Source organism: Chiloscyllium punctatum, chromosome 31 (genome assembly GCF_047496795.1).
Source record: "Chiloscyllium punctatum isolate Juve2018m chromosome 31, sChiPun1.3, whole genome shotgun sequence".
NCBI lineage: Eukaryota > Metazoa > Chordata > Chondrichthyes > Orectolobiformes > Hemiscylliidae > Chiloscyllium > Chiloscyllium punctatum.
The window spans coordinates 73,188,708-73,208,983 of record NC_092769.1 but is presented as its reverse complement, the minus strand read 5'-3'; the positions used below and the strand labels follow the sequence as shown (position 1 = coordinate 73,208,983).

General features: G+C 54.4%; 1 protein-coding gene and 1 pseudogene across 1 annotated transcript; one reads left to right on the top strand and one right to left on the bottom strand.

The window, feature by feature from the left end:
- The first annotated feature begins 3 nt into the window (after positions 1–3).
- On the top strand, positions 4–14,279 carry c31h11orf68 (chromosome 31 C11orf68 homolog). Its single transcript, XM_072551049.1, has 3 exons — positions 4–194; positions 8,910–9,001; positions 11,285–14,279. The coding sequence occupies exon 3, from the start codon at positions 11,294–11,296 to the stop codon at positions 12,032–12,034; it is 741 nt and encodes a 246-aa protein (XP_072407150.1). The 5' UTR covers positions 4–194; positions 8,910–9,001; positions 11,285–11,293; the 3' UTR covers positions 12,035–14,279.
- Positions 14,280–15,139: 860 nt separating this feature from the next.
- LOC140457077 (uncharacterized) overlaps positions 15,140–20,276 on the bottom strand; it is a 50,470-nt pseudogene continuing 45,333 nt past the window's right edge.

Below are 20,276 nucleotides of genomic sequence, written 5' to 3'. Positions count from 1 at the left end.
TTCTCGGATAAAGGAGGTGCCCGGAGCGGCCGCCTGCTCGGATCGGAGACTCAGAGGGAGAGCCCGCGGGGCGGGGAGGGGGACCAGAGCCTCACAGAGCGAGGATTAAAGGAGCGGCGGAAACCACACTCACAACAACAACAACAACAACAACAACAACACCGCCCCCTCCCAATAAAACAAAAACATCACCGGTAAACGGTCATCACCGGGAACGGCCGGGGGAGGGAGGGACAGCTTCGGGATAAGGAGGGAGGGAGGGAGTCCGGCCTCGCGTTGCTAGGGACCCTCAGTGACCCCGGAGGGTGTTGCTAGGGCCCCTCACTGTCTCCTGGAGGGCGTTGCTAGGGACCCTCACTGTCTCCTGGAGGGCGTTGCTAGGGCCCCTCACTATCTCCTGGAGGGCGTTGCTAGGGCCCCTCACTGTCTCCTGGAGGGCGTTGCTAGGGACCCTCACTGTCTCCTGGATGGCATTGCTAGGGACCCTCACTGTCTCCTGGATGGCGTTGCTAGGGACCCTCACTGTCTCCTCGAGGGCGTTGCTAGGGACCCTCACTGTCTCCTCGAGGGCGTTGCTAGGGACCCTCACTGTCTCCTGGAGGGCGTTGCTAGGGACCCTCACTGTCTCCTGGAGGGCGTTGCTAGGGACCCTCACTGTCTCCTCGAGGGCGTTGCTAGGGCCCCTCACTGTCTCCTGGAGGGCGTTGCTAGGGACCCTCACTGTCTTCCGGAGGGCGTTGCTAGGGACCCGCACTGACCCCGGAGGGTGTTGCTAGGGACCCTCAGTGACCCCAGAGGGTGTTGCTAGGGCCCCTCATTGACCCTGGTGGGCGTTGCTAGGGCCCCTCATTGACCCTGGTGGGCGTTGCTAGGGACCCTGACTGTCTCCTGGAGGGCGTTGCTAGGGACCCTCACTGTCTCCTGGAGGGTGTTCCTAGGGACCCACACTGACCCCGGAGGGTGTTGCTAGGGCCCCTCACTGTCTCCTCGAGGGCGTTGCTAGGGCCCCTCACTGTCTCCTCGAGGGCGTTGCTAGGGACCCTCACTGTCTCCTCGAGGGCGTTGCTAGGGACCCTCACTGTCTCCTGGAGGGCGTTGCTAGGGCCCCTCACTGTCTCCTGGAGGGCGTTGCTAGGGACCCTCACTGTCTTCCGGAGGGCGTTGCTAGGGACCCTCACTGTCTTCTGGAGGGCGTTGCTAGGGAGCCTCACTGACCCCAGAGGGTGTTGCTAGGGCCCCTCACTGTCTCCTGGAGGGCGTTGCTAGGGCCCCTCACTGTCTCCTGGAGGGTGTTGCTAGGGACCCTCACTGACCCCGGAGGGTGTTGCTAGGGCCACTCACTGTCTCCTGGAGGGTGTTGCTAGGGACCCTCAGTGACCCCAGAGGGTGTTGCTAGGGTCCCTCACTGTCTCCTGGAGGGTGTTGCTAGGGACCCTCATTGACCCTGGAGGGCGTTGCTAGGGACCCTGACTGTCTCCTGGAGGGCTTTGCTAGGGCCCCTGACTGTCTCCTGGAGGGCGTTGCTCGGGTCCCTCACTGTCTCCTGGAGGGTGTTGCTAGGGACCCTCACTGTCTCCTGGAGGGTGTTGCTAGGGCCCCTCACTGTCTCCTGGAGGGCGTTGCTAGGGACCCTCACTGTCTTCCGGAGGTCGTTGCTAGGGCCCCTCACTGTCTCCTGGAGGGCGTTGCTAGGGCCCCTCACTGTCTCCTGGAGGGCGTTGCTAGGGCCCCTCACTGTCTCATGGAGGGTGTTGCTAGGGACCCTCACTGACCCCGGAGGGTGTTGCTAGGGCCACTCACTGTCTCCTGGAGGGCGTTGCTAGGGACCCTCAGTGACCCCGGAGGTGTTGCTAGGGCCCCTCACTGTCTCCTGGAGGGCATTGCTAGGGCCCCTCACTGTCTCCTGGAGGGCGTTGCTAGGGTCCCTCACTGACCCTAAAGGGTGTTGCTAGGGCCCCTCTCTCTCTCCTGGAGGGTGTTGCTAGGGACCCTCACTGACCCCGGAGGGTGTTGCTAGGGACCCTCACTGACCCCAGAGGGTGTTGCTAGGGACCCTCACTGACCCCGGAGGGTGTTGCTAGGGCCCCTCACTGTCTCCTGGAGGGCGTTGCTAGGGACCCTCAGTGACCCCGGAGGTGTTGCTAGGGACCCTCACTGTCTCCTGGAGGGCGTTGCTAGGGCCCCTCACTGTCCTCCGGAGAGCATTGCTAGGGACCCTCACTGTCTTCCGGAGGGCGTTGCTAGGGCCCCTCACTGTCTTCCGGAGGGCGTTGCAAGGGTCCCCGTAGGGCGTTGCTAGAGACCCTCACTGACCCTTGGAAGGTGTTGCTAGGGCCCCTCACTGTCTCCTGGAGGGCGTTGCTAGGGTCCCCAGAGAATGTTGCTAGGGACCCTCACTGTCTCCTGGAGTGTGTTACTAGGGTCCCCGGAGGGTGTTGCTGCTTGGCACACCCTCCTCATTCATGAAGAAGGGCTTATGCCCGAAATGTTGATTCTCCTTCTCCTTTGATGCTGCCTGACCTGTTGCGCTTTTCCAGCGACACATTTTTAATCCCCGGAGGGTGTTGCTAGGGACCCTCACTTGACTCCTGGAGGACGTTGCAAGCGATCCTCACTGTCTCCTGGAGAACATTGCTAGGGTCCCTAGAGCGTGTTGCTAGGGACCCTCACTGTCTACTGGAGGGTGTTGCTAGGGACCCTCACTGTCTCCTGGAGGGCATTGCTATGGACCCTCACTGACCCTGGAGGGTGTTGATAGGGACCCTCACTGTCTTCTGAGGGCGTTGCTCGGGACCCTCACTGTCTTTTGAGGGTGTTGCTAGGGACCCTCACCGACCCCGGAGGGCGTTGCTAGGGACCCTCACTGACCCCGGAGGTGTTGCTATGGACCCTCACTGTCTCCTGGAGGGCGTTGCTAGGGTCCCTCACTGTCTCCTGAGGGTGTTGTTTATGACCATATCTGTCTCATGAGGGTGTTGCTAGGGACCACACTGACCCTGGAGGGTGTTGCTAAGGACGTTCAATGACCCCGGAGGGCGTTGCTAGGGACCCTCACTCTTTTCTGAGGGTGTTGCTAGGGACCTTCACTGATCCTGGAGGGTGTTGATAGGGACCCTCACTGACCCTGCTGGGCGTTGCTTGGGACCCTCACTGACCCCGGAAGGTGTTGCTAGGGCCCCTCTCTGTGTCCTGAGGCTATTGCTAGGGACAATAACTGACCCTGGAGGATGTTGCTAGGGTCCCTCTGTGTCCCCTGGGGGTATTGCTAGAGACCCTCCCTGACCCATGAGGGCATTGCTGGTGGTCCTCCCAATCCCCAAAGAGTGTTGCTGAGGACACTCCCTGTTCCCAGATGGTGTAGCTAGGGAGCGTCTCTATCCCTGATGGGGTTGCTAGGAACATGCCCTGGCCTCTGATGAGGTTGCTAGAAAGCGTGTCTAAGGCCCCTCCCTATTCCCGGAGGGTGTCGCTAGGGGTACTCCCCATCCTGGCGGGTGTTACTAGGGCCCCACCCTGTTCCCAGAGGGCGTTGCTAGGGGCCCTCCCCATCCCCGACAGGCGTTGCTAGGCACACGCCCTGACCCCGGAGGCATTGTTAGGTGCTCTGCCAATCCCCGGAGAGTGTTGCTAGGGGCCGTCCCCATCCCTGGAGGATGTTGCTAGTGACCCACTCTGGACGGTATTGCTCGGGACTCTCCCTGTATCTGGGAAGTGTTGCCAGGGACCCTTTCTGAACGGTGTCACCAGGGTCACTTCCTGTCCCCGGATGGTGTCTCTGGGGTCACTGCCTGTCCCCAGACGGTGTCACCAGGTCCTCCTTGTCCTAGCCCTGAAGGCTCTTGCCTCCTTCCTTGAAAAGGGATCTGCACAGCTTCCATTCACCACCACCCGCCTGCTCCCACCTATGCTCATTCTCCTTTTGAACAATCTCTCCGTTACCTTGGAGAAAGTTAGAAGGGTTACAGGTGTGTGTCGCTGTCTGGCCAGCATTGATAGCCCATCCCTATTTCCCTTGAGAAGGTGGTGCTGAGCTGCCATCTTTAATCGCTGCAGTCCACTTGCTCTGGGTTGACCCACAATGCCGGTCGGGAGAGAATTCCAGGATTTTGACCCAATGACTGTGAAGGATTGGCAGTATGTTTCCAAGTGAGGATGGTGAGTGGCTTGGAGGGGAACTTGCAGGGGGTGGTGTTCCCAAATTCCTGCTGCCCTTGTCCTTCTAGGTGGAAGTGGTCATAAGTTTGGAAGGTGCTGTCTAAGGATCTTTGGTGAATTTCTTCCGTGCATCTTGTACATAGTACTCACTGCTGCTCCTGATGGCCGGTGCTGGAGGGATTGAATGTTTGTAGATGTAGTGCCAATCAAGCAGGTTGCTTTGTCCTGGATGGTGTCAAGCTTCTTGAGTGTTGTTGGAGCTGCAACCATCCAGGAGACAGTGAGGTCTGCAGATGCTGGAGATCAGAGTTGAGTGTGTGTTGCTGGAAAAGCACAACAGGTCAGGCAGCATCCGAGGAGCAGGAAAGCTTCGGGCCGGAAGCTTCAATTCCTGAAGAAGGGCCTGACCTGCTGTGCTTTTCCAGCAACACACTCTCAAACGCTACACCCATCCAGTCAAGTGGGGAGTATTCCATCACACTCCTGACTTGTGCCTTGTAGATGGTGGATAGATTTTGGGGTGTCAGGAGGTGAGTTCCTCTCAGCAGTATCCCGAGTCTCTGACCTGCTCTTGTAGCCACTGTGCTTATGTGGTGAGCTCAGTTGAGTTTCTGGTCAATGGTAACCCCAAATGACAGTGAGGGATTCGGTGATGATAATACAGTTAAATGTCAAGGGTTGGTGGTTAGAGTGTCTCTTATTGATGATGGTCATTGTCTGGCATTTGTGTGGTGCAAATGGTAGTTGCCACTTGTCCACCCAAGCCTGGATATTGTCCAGATCTTGTTGCATTTGAGCACGGACTGCTTCAGTATCTGAGGAGTGAATCAGCGTGAATGGTGCCGAACGCTGTGCAATCATCGCTATATCTGTCTGGTTGTGAGGTTGTGGAATATGCCCGTTCACCTCCTTCCTCTAAGGCCCCATATACATCTTGGCAGAAGAAGCAGGGTTTCCCTGTACATCCTTCAACCTTACCTCCTGCGTTCGCAGCTCACAATATGGTCTCCTTTACATTGGTGAGACTGATGCAGAGTGGGTGACTGTCTTGCGGAACACCTCCGCTCTGTCCACAGAAATGAGCCTGTTTTCCCAGCCGCTTGCCCTAACAATAAAGCATCTCGCTCTCAAGCTGACATTTCTGTTCTGGGGCTGCTGCAATGTTCCGGTGAGGCACAATGCAAGTTCAAGGGGTGACACGGTGGCTCAGTGGTTAGCACCGCTGCCTCACGGCGCCAGGGACCCGGGTTCAATTTCACCCTCGGGCGACTGTCTGGGTGGAGTTTACACCTTCTCCCCGTGTCGTGTGTGGGTTTCCTCCGGATGCTCCGTCTTCCTCCCACAGTCCAAAGATGTCCAGGTGAGATGAATTGGCTATGCTAAATTGCCCATAGTGTGCAGGGATGTGTACGTGCATTAGGCAGGGATAAATATCGGATAATTGGGTCGGGGAATGGGTCTGGGTGGGTTTCTCTTCGGAGGGTCAGTGTGGACCTGTTGGACCGAAGGGCCTGTTTCCACACTGTAGGGATTCTCTGATTCTATGAACCATACCTCCTTTTCCAACACTTCCTTCACCTCACAGCCCGGAGGATTCAATTTCCAATTCAGAAACTGATTTGCCTTTATGTCTGTTCTCCATTTTCCTTAGATTCTCTTCAGCCCCATCCCTACCCACACACACAGTCTTGTCACCTTTGATGTCAAGTTTACTTTGCTGTCTGTATAGAGAAACCCATCTCTCCCCTTTCAAACCTTAACTTACGCAAATAGTCATCGAGCTGTACAGCATGGAAACAGACCCTTCGGTCCAACTCATCCATGCCGACCAGATATCCTAAATTAATCTAGTTGCATTTGTCAGCTTTTGGCCCCATCCCTCTAAACCCTTCCTATTCATAGACCCATCCAGATGCCTTTTTAATGTTGTAATTGTAACCAGCCTCCACCACTTTCTCTGTCAGCTCATTCCACGCATGCATGAAAAAGTTGCCCCATAGCTCCCTTTTAAATCTTTCCCCTCTCACCTTAAACCTATGCTTTCTAGTTTCGGACTCCCCACCCTGGGGAAAAGACCTATCTGTGTCCCTCATGATTTTATAAACCTCTATAAGGTCACCCCTCAGCCTTTGATGCTCCAGGGAAAACAGCCCCAGCCTGTTCAGCCTCTCCCTATAGTTCAAACCCTCCAACCCTGGCAACATCCTCATAAATCTTTCCTGAATCCTTTCAAGTTTCACAATATCCTTCCTCTTCACCATTAACAATCCCTTTGTCTTTTATAATGAGCCTCTATTGAATTTTTTAAAAATCCCAACATCTTTCTGTTCTGAAGAAGCCACCCGAGGCTCAAATCTGTCTCTCTCTGTAGATGGTGAGTTTCTCCAGTAAGGAAAGTAAGTTGTCAGGAGAACATAGGGAGTCTGCACAGAGACATGGACAAGTTAGGTGAAGGGGCAAAAGTCAGGCAGAAAAATGGTGGAGGCTAGTACAATTGCAACATTTAAGAGGCTGGGTATATGAATAGGAAGGGTTTGGAGGGATATGGGCTGGGTGTTGGCAAGTGGGACTAGATTGGGTCGGGATATCTGGTCGGCGTGGACAGGTTGGACCGAAGGGTCTGTTTCCATGCTGTACATCCCTATGACTCTATAATATGTTTAATGTGGATAAATGTGGCCTCGTCTATTCTGGGAGGAAGAATAGAAAAGCAGCATGCTGTTTAAATGGAGAGCAATCTCACAACTTGGTGGTGCTGAGCAATCTAGGTTCTCCTGGTACACGAATTGTGCAGAGATAAGCTGCAGGTGTTTGGGATGTTGAATGTCATATTACTGTTTATTGCGACGGGTGACTCAGTAGTTAGCACTGCTGCCTCACAGCGCCAAGGACCTGGGTTCGATCCCCGTGCCTGTGTGGGTTTCCTCTGGTTTCCTTCCACAACCCAAAGTTGCATGGGTTAAGGTGGATTGGCTGTGCTCAGTTGCCCATAGTGCCCAGGGATGTGCAGGTTAGGGTGGGTTGGCCGTGCTAAATTGTCTCATAGTGCCCAGGGATGTGCAGGTTAGGGTGGGTTGGCCGTGCTAAATTGTCCCATAGTGCCCAGGGATGTGCAGGTTAGGGTGGATTGGCCGTGCTAAATTGTCCCATAGTGCCCAGGGATGTACAGGTTAGGGTGGATTGGCCGTGCTAAATTGTCCCATAGTGTCCAGGGATGTGCAGGTTAGGGTGGATTGGCTGTGCTAAATTGTCCCATAGTGTCCAGGGATGTGCAGGTTAGGGTGGATTGGCTGTACTAAATTGTCCCACAGTGCCCAGGGATGTGCAGGTTAGGGTGGGTTGGCCGTGCTAAATTGTCCCATAGTGCCCAGGGATGTGCAGGTTAGGGTGGGTTGGCCGTGCTAAATTGTCCCATAGTGCCCAGGGATGTGCAGGTTAGGGTGGGTTGGCCGTGCTAAATTGTCCCATAGTGCCCAGGGATGTGCAGGTTAGGGTGGATTGGCTATGCTATATTGTCCCATAGTACCCAGGGATGTGCAGGTTAGGGTGGATTGGCCGTGCTAAATTGTCCTATAGTGTCCAGGAATGTGCAGGTTAGGGTGGATTGGTCATGCTAAATTGTCCCATAGTGCCCAGGGATGTACAGGTTAGGGTGGATTGGCCGTGGGAAATTGTCCCATAGTGTCCAAGGATGTGCAGGTTAGGGTGGATTGGCCATGCTAAATTGCCCCATAGTGTCCAGGGCTGTGCAGGCTCGGTGGATTAGTCATGGATTATAGCATGGGCCTGGGTGGTTGGTGGGACTCGATGGGCTGATTGGCCTGTTTTCACACTCTAGGAATTCTATGAGAATGGAATATTTGAGTGGAGAAGGTCTAATGCAGGATGTTCTTAAGGCCATACCTGGGATGCAGCTTTTGAAGTCTTCACTGGAAACAAGAAACGATCACTTTCGAAAGAGTTCTGGGAGGTTTTACTTGATTCATTCCTGAGGTGGATGGTTTCTCTTCTGTCGAGAAGTTGAACAAATTATGCCTGTACCCATTGTGGTTCACACAAGGTGACCTGACTGAAACATATAAGAGCTTTATAGGTATTATGAGCTCGAGGTGCCGGTGTTGGGACTGGGGTGGACAAAGTCAGAAGTCACACGACACCAGGTTATAGTTGGACAGGTTTATTTAAAATCGTGAGCTTTCGGAACATGACTCCTTCGTCAGATGAAGTGGGACACTATAACCTGGTATCGTGCGACATCTAACTTTGTAGAGGTGATATACTGGGAGGATGTTTGTTTTCAAAGGGAAGCATGCAACTAGGGGGTATGATTTAAGAATAAGATAATAATAATGAATTTATGTCGTTTCCCCCCACTTTAAGGCTGAAACTCTGAGAACCGTTTTCTCAGAGTGGTTTGTTAGAACGTGGAATCCTTTTCCCAAGAAGTGAGTCAAAGCTCTTTCAATTACTGGCCTGTTGAAGGACCCGTATTGCTAGGCCGCTCATCTGCTCTGTCTACCACTGTTGGGAAGGTCCTGATATTCCCAGAGAGTGTTCCTTCTCCTCAGACCAGTCATACTAGGGATCTTTCCTCAGAGCTAATTGCTCAGGCCTTGCTGGCAACAATAGTGTTTAATCGGAGTTCCTCTGAATTTCTTCCAGAATTCTCTTGGTACAAAGCTTCCTCGGTGGTGTTCAATTTGCCAATTTGCCAAGTGCAACTTTTCACTTCAATTAATTTTCTCCTCCACCAGATTGAGTCTCAGACGACATCCACGGCTTCTGGTACTATCTGGATAACAGGCGCAGAGAACTGATTCTAGTCCAGACACCAAGGAGCTTTACGGTAAGTTCACTTTAATTTCAAGCCAGTGCGTTATCCACTGACTGCCCCCCCACCACTGGATGTAAACTGCCTCCCAGCCCCTTGTTCTCTGTGAGGAGATGCAACTCTCTACTCCGAACATGACTCTTCCAGAGCTGGATTCTCAAAATCCAAGCTGAGATCCTCAGTGTGAGCGCTGAGGGAGTGCTGCACTGTCGGAGGGTCAGTGCTGAGGGAGTACCACACTGTCGGAGGGTCAGTGCTGAGAGAGTGGGGCACTGTCGGAGGGTCAGTGCTGAGGGAGCGGGCACTGTCGGGGGATCAGTGCTGAGAGAGTGGGCACTGTCGGAGGGTCAGTGCTGAGAGAGCGGGCACTGTCGGGGGATCAGTGCTGTGAGAGTGGGCACTGTCGGAGGGTCAGTGCTGAGGGAGCGCGCACTGTCGGAGGGTCAGTGCTGAGGGAGTGCTGCACTGTTGGAGGGTCAGTGCTGAGGGAGTGCCGCACTGTCGGAGGGTCAGTGCTGAGAGAGTGGGCACTGTCGGAGGGTCAGTGCTGAGAGAGTGGGCACTGTCGGAGGGTCAGTGCTGAGAGAGCGGGCACTGTCGGGGGATCAGTGCTGAGAGAGTGGGCACTGTCGGAGGGTCAGTGCTGAGAGAGCGGGCACTGTCGGGGGATCAGTGCTGAGAGACTGGGCACTGTCGGAGGGTCAGTGCTGAGGGAGTGCTGCACTGTCGGAGGGTCAGTGCTGAGGGAGTGCCGCACTGTCGGAGGGTCAGTGCTGAGAGAGTGGGCACTGTCGGAGGGTCAGTGCTGAGGGAGTGCTGCACTGTCGGAGGGTCAGTGCTGAGGGAGCGGGCACTGTCGGGGGATCAGTGCTGAGGGAGCGGGCACTGTCGGAGGGTCAGTGCTGAGGGAGCGGGCACTGTCGGGGGATCAGTACTCAGGGTGTGCTGAGGGTCAGTGATCACTGCCACCAGGTAGGAATGGGGATGTCAGAAGAGGTAAGGGGTTCCCTTGCCACTTTTGTGCTGTATGTTGGAGCAGGTTTTGGGTCGGGGCAGGTGGGCTCTGGGAGTCTGAGAGGAGACACAATGGAGCAATTCTCTAATTCCAGCCAGGTCGAGGTGAGCATCCTGAGTGACTTCAGCCTTCCCCTGGCGAAACCCTCAACCCCAGGAATGCTGGGTCATAGCGTTATCAAGTGAGACAGCATGGAAACAGACCCTACAGTCTGGACAGACATCTTAACCAATCACAATATCTGTTTAACAGAGACTCCATTATAAGCCTCCTGGAGAAAGAGAACTGCCAGTCTGAAGAGATCACTGTCCCCACACCAACCCAAAAAACAGCAAACTGGCAGCTCATTGGGCACTGCCCCAGAGGTTACAGAGTCACCCCCTGGGGGGTGGCGCAGTGTTATTACAGTGTGTCACCCCCTGGGGGTGGTGCAGTGTTATTGCAGTGTGTCGCCCCCTGGGGGTGGTGCAGTGTTATTACAGTGTGTCGCCACCTGGGGGTGGTGCAGTGTTATTGCAGTGTGTCGCTCCCCCCCTGGGGTGGCTCAGTGTTATTACAGTGTGTCGTCCCCTGGGGGTGGTGCAGTGTTATTACAGTGTGTCACCCCCTGGGGGGTGGCGCAGTGTTATTACAGTGTGTCACCCCCTGGGGGTGGTGCAGTGTTATTGCAGTGTGTAGCCCCCTGGGGGTGGTGCAGTGTTATTACAGTGTGTAGCCCCCTGGGGGTGGTGCAGTGTTATTGCAGTGTGTCGCCACCTGGGGGTGGTGCAGTGTTATTGCAGTGTGTCGCCCACCCCCCCCCCCGGGGGGGTGGCTCAGTGTTATTACAGTGTGTCGTCCCCTGGGGGTGGTGCAGTGTTATTGCAGTGTGTCGCCCTCCCCCACCCCTCCCCGTGGGTGGCTCAGTGTTATTACAGTGTGTCACCCCCTGGGGGTGGTGCAGTGTTATTGCAGTGTGTCGCCCTCCCCCACCCCTCCCCGTGGGTGGCTCAGTGTTATTACAGTGTGTCACCCCCTGGGGGTGGTGCAGTGTTATTGCAGTGTGTCGCCACCTGGGGGTGGTGCAGTGTTATTGCAGTGTGTCACCCCCCCCCGGGGGGTGGCTCAGTGTTATTGCAGTGTGTCGCCCCCTGGGGGTGGTGCAGTGCTATTTCAGTGTGTCGCCCCCTCCCCCCACCCCCCCCCCCCACCCCCGAAGTGGTGACTCACTGGCCTGCACATTTCGGCCGCGGAGAATGTCTCGTCCTCCTTTCACTCTTCACGCTCCCTTTTGCCTGGTTTAGGAAGCCGGAATGAGCAATCCGGATGAGGAGGGGCCCGAGCCGATCCAGGTCGAGCGTGACCTGGCAGCGGAGGCAATGGCGGCCGACATGGACCCCTGGGTGGTCTTCGATGCCCGCAAGACGCCGCGGGCAGAGTTCGACGATTGGCTGGACAGCAACCGGCCGTCGCGGGTCTTCCGGAACGGCGACCCGGACCACAACGCCGAGCCGGTGGGCTGGATCGCCGTCTGCGGACCGGGCTGCTCGCCGTCCCCCGAGCGAGGCGACTGCGAGGGGCTGCAGGAAGACTGGGAGCGGCTGCAGGACAGTGGGCGGCCGGTCACCTTCCAGACCATCAAGGAGCTGGCACTGAACCGGCGGGTGCTGAGCGGCAAGTGGCTGATGCACCTCGCCACCGGCTTCAAGGTGGACCATGCCTGGGCCAGCCTGGCGCGGGCGGTGCTGGACGGCAAGCTGCCCTCTGCCAAGGTCAGCCCCTACTGCCCCGACACGGGGGCCAAGCACGTCATCTGCGTGTATGGCGATGACTTCACCGACGAGAGCCAGGTGGTGAACCTGGATGCTGCCATTCGGGCTGCGGGCATCAAGTGCCCGCTCTCCTACAAGCCAGATGTCTACACCTACCTGGGGCTTTATCGGGGTAACCGCTGGAAGTTGTGTCCCACTATCTACGAGAGCCATTATGACCTGGAGTGCATCCCCCGACGTTCCCGCATTACCTGCAAGGTGACCATGACTGAACTCACCTAACCGCGCGCCCACCTCCACTGCCCGGGAGGTCTGGTTTTTTTTTGTTAATTGTTATTATTTTTCAAATGTACAGATTCAAGAGAAACTAGCGAGAGAGAGAAAATGAGCCCGTGTCAGCTTGGTCAATCCGGGTTTTTTTCCTGCTCACAAGGGGCCAGCCTTTTGCCACGGTTGGGTGTATGCCGCACGGAGGCTGTTCGGCTCGTGCTGTCTTTGACCCTGCTCCCTTCTTGGCCGCCCTGCCCCCCCGCTTTAAATCCATCCGTGCTCTTCAACTCATCCACTCCCCTGGGGGTTAACAAATCCCATTCATGCGTGGGCCTTGTGGTCTTCCCCAGCACTTCCTGCCCGTCCACTTTGGGCTTGGGGTCACATCGAGGACAGTTCAGTCTCACACAGGATGGTCCAAATGAGGTGAGCTGATCGATGGCCAACCAGTCGGGTTTTCCAGTTGCCAAGGCTGATGGCCAACCAATCGGTTTTCCAGTTGCCAAGGGCAATAGCCAACCAGTCGGGTTTTCTGGTTGCCAAGGGTGATGGCCAACCAATCGGTTTTCCAGTCGCCAAGGGCAATAGCCAACCAGTCGGGTTTTCTGGTTGCCAAGGGTGATGGCCAACCAGTCAGGTTTTGGGTGCCAAGGGCGATGGCTAACCAATCAGGTTTTCCGGTTGCCAAGGGCAATGCCCAACCAGTCGGGTTTTGCCGTCAATCGTTCGGTGACTTTTTTAATTCCAGGCTTTTGACTGGGATTCGAGCCCCTCAGCACATTAGACCCAGAGCTCTCACTCACTACACTGGTGATGTGACCACTGCCGCTCCTGAGAAACAAACAGCAGGAATAGGCCATCCAACCTCCTGCACTATTATTGTTAAGGTCTGACTGACCTCGAAGCCATGTACCCTGATATGTTTTTAAAAATTCCTTCCTGGCATGTGGGTGTTGCTCACCGGGCCAGCATGTGTTGCCCATCGCTGTGGGTCTGGAGTCACATGTAGGCCAGACCAGACAACCTCCTTCCCTGAAGGACATCATGCCCAATACCCTTTTGTTAGTTTGTCAGCAAAGTTCCCCAGCCTTACATGTAGTCAATGACCCAGCCTCCAGCACATTCTGCAGACTCGCATCGGGGGGCGGATATTAAAGTTCACACATCCATCTTCAATAGGATTCTCCTTATTTTAAACTGGATTTCCCCCCCCCCCAACCCCGTCTCAGTTTTAGACTCCCCATGAGGAGAAACATTCTCTTGGATTCTGTCCCGCCCCCTATGGGATCTTGTGTGTTTCGATAAGATTCCCTCTCCCCTGAAACTCCAGTGAGTTTGACCCAACCATTCCTCAGAAGGTACATCCCATGCTGTATAAATTGGTGTTCCCTTTCCCAGTTTGGTTTTCTGGCGTTGTCAGTCCTGATGTGTGCAAGCCTTACCTGAGTGGCATATTATTTTAAGCCTGGCTGTTTCAGGAACCAGTTAATGCAGCGATGTCTCTCTCAAATCAGAAGGTCAGAGCTGTCAACACCCAGAAGTGGTCTCACCAAACACAATCAACTCAAAATGCCCCCGTTTTTATATTCCATTCCCCTTGCACTAAACATCATTAATGAGAGTTCAGTATTCAGACCACTCTCTGCATGAAGGCGGCTCCCCAGCTGCATTTATCGCAGACTGTCCTCTCTGCGTGACCCCTAATTCCAATGCTGCCCACGAGCAGAAACATCTTCGCCGTGGCTACCTGACAGTTTTGAATTTATTTTAACCCCGTTGTCCCCCTTCCCCCGGCAAGAGGGGACGTGTCTACTGTTGTCACAGCGTGTGAGAATTCTGCAGCGCTCTGTTGGTTCACCCCTCGGCCTTGTCGTTCTTGGCGCTGCAACCGTGTTTCTGTGCCCGGTCCTGTCCTTCTCCACCCACAGCTTCCACACACTATTAGCGGGGAAGTGTCTCAGCAGCTCTAGTTCAGCTTTCGCTTCCCAGTTCCGTCCCACCAGAAGTAAAAGCGAGTGCTTCTCCCCAGTGCCTTTGGAGATTTTGGGTGCTTCGGCAAGCACCAGGCACACAGCTCACAGAGGGGACGGCTGGCGTTTTCAGTCTGTTGTGACCTCTGCCTGCTCTCTTTGGTACACCCACATTGAAAGGATCGCCCAGCCCGAATCTCTCTCTCTCTCTCTCGCCACTGGAGAGATCGGCGAACAGCAGAACTTGAGTTGGTTCAATCTCTTTCTCACTCTTCACCCCCCCCCTCCCCCCCTCCTTTTCAATTAGCAAGCAGAACCCAGGCCCAAAATGGAGCCTGGGCTCTTTCCTGCCCAGTGTCCAGGGCTTAGCACTGCGCCAGGGAGGGAGCAAGGGGTCAGGTGCTCCATCAGATTGGCCCCTCGGGCTCGCCTTACTGTTCAATGAGAATGTGCCCTGATTCCCACCTTCCTCCTATTCCCCTCCCCCTCCCTGGAATCCTTGATTCCCTTAATCAACAATCAAAACCTGCCTTGATTATACTGTCTGACGCAGCCTCCGCTGCTCCCCAGAGAAGAAAATTCCACCGATTAATGACACCCCCCTCCCCCCCAAGAAACTGTCCCTTGTCTCCCTAAGACCCCTTTTTATTTTTGCAACTTTAATTCTTCATCTCTCCTGCTCCTGCATCTGTCAGGGGACCCCTGAGGATATGTTTCGATAATATCACATTCTCCTGAAGTCCTGGGGAGGGCAGCCCAACTTTGCCCCATGAGGCGAACCTCAGTGATCTCAGGAATTGGTGGGGTGAACCTAGCTAACTCCCTCTTTGAGTGGGGGGGGGGGGGGGGGGTCTCACTGCAGCAAGCATCTCTACATCCACGCACCGCTCGCCCACGTTCACCCTTCCTAATCACTTGGGCTTTCGATGACTCTTCATCGAAACTTGAGCTTGCTTGCTCTCTGCCCTCTCTCTCTCTCTCTCTCTACACAGATGCTGCCTGAGCCTCTGTGATTTCTAGCAATTTTTGTTTTCAGTGCAGTTTCTAGCTTCTGCAGTAATCTACTCCTTCCCAAATCTCTTGCTGTCCCAAATGAATCAACCAGCTCACCGCCAAGGTGACTTCACAGAAACACCACGACACCAAATTTCAATTTTAACTATTTATTTAAAAGAATCCTATTTTGCTTAATAAAAAAACACTACATCATTGTGACATCCGCTAATGAACACATAACCACAGGGTTATTTGTAGGAACTAACTGCAGTATGGGGACCTTATGCAACTACAGCTAGAATGGTTGGTCTGTCTCGAACTCTATTTAGAGTTACTTGCAGAGTAGGAATGGATTAAGAGTTTCCGTTTCATCCCGGGACCCCCCTCAACCCAGTTGCTATTGTACAGCTGTTCAACGGTGGGAGGGGACACTTTACAACAAAGCCCATTCCTGCGCCAGGTGGGTGGCTGAGCGTGCGTCTGCCTTAGCTATAATCTGTTCGGGAGGGTCATGCGTGAATCCCTCAGGAAAGTGACAAGAGTTATCGTCCAGGGGACAGCGGTGACCCGGGTCGAACAGAGGCATCGGCTCACGCCGTTGTCTCTTCCCCCCCCACCGTGGTCTCTGGGGAGCTTGCACCGTCACTGCCTACCGGTCCCGAGAAACGTCCCCAGGCAGCGACCGCCTGGAATCACCTCCCCTGGAGGTTTGACCGTCACAGAATTCCCCGCTAGCAAACATCCTGGAAGTCACCACTGACCAGGAACTGAACCGAGACGATCGCTCCAAGAGCAGGTCAGCAGCTGGGAATCCTGTAGCTCACTTCCTGACTCCCCAGAGCCTGTCCGCGCTCGATGAGGCACGAGTCAGGAGTGTCTCCTTGATCACCTGGATGGGGACAGCTTCAATGGCACTCGAGAAGCTCAATACCAACCGTGACAAGAGGCTGCCTGATTGTGGATGAGGTGCCAACCATCTGCTCCTGGGCGCTTAGTGGCATCAGCACATCCCATCTACAAGAGGTGCTAAAGAAATTCACCCGACCCTCTTTCGACAGCACCTTCCAACTCCTCAACCCTATCCTACCCAAAGGAGAAGGGCAGTGAATACAGGGGGTCAGAATTCCGGAATTCCCCATCTCAAACGGGAGACAATCAACATAGTGTGTCCCGACCCCCCATGGATTGTGGCATCTCGCCACCGTCTTCTCATGGGGCAATTAGGGATGGGTAATAAAGGCTGGACTCACCAGCGGTTCCACAATCCGTGAGGTGAATTTAAAAATAGGAAATAAAAGCCACAATTATGGCTGGGGGAGGGGGAGAGCTTAGTCAAGGGCTGTGCGGGGTTTGCCCTCGCTCTTCCTTCCCTCCTGAAATTGCCCTGTTACCAGTCTTGAGAGAGTTAGATTTGGTATTGACTGTCTGATCTTTCCCATGATTAATTCGTAGCGCTGCACAGCACAGAAACAGACCCTTTGATCCAACGCATCCATGCTGACCAGATATCCTAAATTAATCTAGCTCCATTTGCATATCCCTCTAAACCTGTCCTATTTATATAGGTAAACGCAATGACTACTGATGCTGGAAACCAGATTCTAGATTAGAGTGGTGCTGGAAAAGCACAGCAGGTCAGGCAGCATCCGAGAAGCAGGAAAATCGACGTTTCGATGCTGCTTGACCTGCTGTGCTTTTCCAGCACCACTCTAATCTCGACTGTGCTCCCAAAATTGTCAGTCAGGTCAGTCTGACCAAAAACTCCAGTCAGGCAGGAGAAGGGTCAATTTTAATAGAGGGTTTTCGCTGATGCACAGCCTTCTGGAATGGCTGCACCGCCATTTTCCTCTCCAGTGACATTTTTCCCCCCCTCCCAGTGATTTTTTTTTTGTTGGTGTCATTTTGAAACGAGAATCTCCTTGCCTTTCCTCAATCTCGCTACCTGTACCCAGGGTGAGCGGGTAGCTGTGTTTAATTTTTTCAAAAGGAAACAGAACCCTACGTGATGAAAATGTTTGTTTTATACAAAAAAAAAGTGCAGAATCTTACAAAAGGTATATGGCAGTAAGTAGTCCTTCAGAAAATGGGCCAAGCGTTGGGAAATGGGATTAGATTAGCCTGCTCTTGGCTGGTGTAGACTTGATGGGTCTTTTTCTGTGCTGTAGACCTCTATGACTCTAAGAAACGAATGAGATTTCTAATCCCGAGCTTGGGTTCGGGATTGGCAATTTCTTCCCTCGCACCGACAGCCAGCATGTCTTCCGACTCGTCATTTAGAGTCGTAGCGTTGTACAACACCAGAGGCAGACCCTTCGGTCCAACTCGTCCACGCCGACCAGATATCCTAGATTAATCTCGTCCCATTTGCCAGCACTTGGCCCATATCCCTCTAAGCCCTTCCTATTCATATACCCATCCAGCTGCCTTTTAAATGCTGTAAGTTGTAACAACTTCCTCTGGCAGCTCATTCCGTACACGCCCCACCCTCTCTGTGACAAAGTTGCCCCTTGGGTCCCTTTTATCTTGACCAGATGGGCCAATGGGCTGAGAAGTGGCAGATGGAGTTTAATTCAGATAAATGCGAGGTGCTGCATTTTTGGGAAAGCAAATCTTAGCAGGACTTGTACACTTAATTAAGGTGCTAGGGAGTGTTGCTGAACAAAGAGACCTTGGAGTGCAGGGTCATAGCTCCTTGAAAGTGGAGTCGCACCTTTCACCTTGAACCTATATCCTCTAGTTTTGGACTCCCCTACCCTGGGGAAAACGGACCTTGGCTGTTCAGCCTAGCCCTACCTCTCTATAAAGGTCATAAGCTTCCTCCGGTTTCCTCCCACTATCTAAAGATGTGCAGGTTAGGATGGATTGGCTATGCTAAATTGCCCCATCGTGTCTGGAGATGTGCAGGCTTGGTGGATTAGCCATGGGAAATGCAAAGTTACAGGACGGTGGGGGGGGGGGGGAAGAGAGCAGGGATTCTATGACTCAGCTCTGGCGTTACAGGGAAAAGATCCCCCGGCCTACTCAGCCTCACCTGATAGCTCCAAACGTGGCGATGTGCTCGCAAATCTTTTCTGAACTCTGTGCAAAAACAAGATGGAGGCATCAGCTTTCCCAGAGTGCAGTGCTCCAGGGAAAGGCCTCTATTAAAGGCTGGAGGGAGTAGATCCAACCAAGGCCTGCGCCATTTTAAGACTTGGTCTGCTGGGTACGTCTGGCTCGCTTCAATTTGCTATTCGGTTTGCAATCGTACTATCCATTAATGAAGGATTTATAATCCCATGTTCAAAACAAGTGTTTGATGTCAGAAATAGGTCTGTATAAATCAAAAGTGTTGGTGGTGGTTACAATAGACAATTCTGAAACCATTTAAAGGCACTTCCCTCTCTCTCTCTCTCTCTCTGTCCACAAAAGCTGACCTCCATTCAGTGAAGCAATATACAAACTCGACAATAAAATGTCCCTATCATATCTACAAGGTTTATAATGTTGATTGAAGCAGAGGGAAGGAAATCTTCCTCAGTTGCGCCAATGTTGGCCTTCCTTGGGGAGTCACAATTCCCATCATTCCACCGTGGGCGGGCGTGCCTTCAGCTATCAAGCAACCCGGGATGTTTTGCCAAAATCTCTTAGGGCGTGTCTGCAAAATGGCAGGCAGACAGAGAAAGAGAGAGACATGTGCCCAGGCAGACAGAGAAAGAGAGGGGTTTAGGGATGGAATTCCAGAGCTTGGGACTACAGGCAGCTGAAGACATGGCCATCGCCAGTGGATTGATGGAATTGGGGGATGGATCCCAGACCGGAATTGGGGATCTATCAGAGGCAGAAGTAAAGAGAAGGGAGGGGAGGAGGGGTGAAGCAGTAGTAATGGGGCTGGATGAGATAGGGAGGGTAAGAGAGAGAAAGGGGAGGGAGAGAGAGAGAAAGGAGAGGGAGGGAGAGAGAGAAAGGAGAGGGGGAGGGAGTGAGAGAGAAGGGGGAGGGAGTGAGAGAGAAGGGGGAGGGAGTGAGAGAGAAGGGGGAGGGAGAGAAAGGGGAGGGAGAGGGAGAGAGAGAAAGGGGAGGGAGAGGGAGAGAGAGAAAGGGGAGGGAGAAAGGGGAGGGAGAAAGGGGAGGGAGAAAGGGGAGAGAGAGAGAAAGGGAAGGGAAAGTGGGTTGAGAAAAAGGAACAGACAAGAGTTTGGGGAGCAATAGAAAGAAAGGGGAAGGGTGGGGGAGAATGGGAAAGGGGAGGTAGAGGATAGGAGGGTGGGGAGAATGGGAAGCGGACGAAGAGAGACAGACAGGAAGAGGAGTTTGGGTGACTGGAGAAGATGGACTTGACCATTACGATGAGAACTTTAAAATGGAGGTGATGGGTATTGGCCCAGGTGCTGGCTAGCTACTGCGTCTCATAAATCTTGTTAATCTCGGAGGAGTTCATCAGGTCGAAGCTGTGGGTGAAGATCGACATGAAGTGGTCCTCCACCGAGGGGTCGGGCAAGAAGGCAGCGGATTCCAGGTCGCCCCCATTCAGGGTGTTCTCACTGGCCTCGGCCTTCCCATCCTCCTGGTTGCTGGCCATGAGTTTCAGCAGATCAGGTGAGTAGCTCATCAGTGTGGCTGTCTGCAGGCTGCTGGTCAGCCCGTCCAGGCCAAAATCAGGCAACTGGGACCTGCTGGGAGCTGGGGCCTGATGCTGCTGCTGCTGCTGGGGCTGCTGGGTGACTGCCTCTTGCCTCAGCAGCTCCCGGAAATCCAGGTTGTCGATGGAGCCCAGGCTGACGCACTCTCCCTCCTGGCCCAGCAGGTTGGTGTCGCTCAGGAACTGGTCCATGGAACTGGGGCCCTCGCTCCCCAGGTACAGGTCTGGCTTGGCCAGGCAGGCCCCACGGCAGGGGCCACTGTACCCCCTCCGGCTCCCACAGCCCCCGCCCCGTCCCCCTGCCCCAGCTGGAAGGCGGCACCGAACAGCTCGGAGACGTCAATGGTGGGGAAGGAGCTGCTCACGTTGGCCACGTCTGGGCCCTTGCCCAAAAAGCCAAAGGGGTGGGGCTGCTGGCCCCCCGCCCGGGGGTCCATCCCCACCCCCCCCAGGGGCGCGTAGTAGGGCTGCTGGGCAGAGGGGGCAGGGCCAGAGGAGGAGACAGCAACGGGGCCCACGGAGAAACGGTCCAAGGACGGGTAGCCCACATTGGCTGACGTGGTCCCTCCCAGCAGGTCAGGGGCACTGCCACCTGGACGACGGGGTGGGGGGAGGGGGTTGAGAAGAAAGAGAGACTCAGGAACGAGGGGGGAGAGAGAGATCCCGC

Bases quoted from the DNA above. Each gene is read 5' to 3' on its own strand.
- c31h11orf68 (XM_072551049.1), top strand. From the start codon at position 11,294: ATGAGCAATCCGGATGAGGAGGGGCCCGAGCCGATCCAGGTCGAGCGT.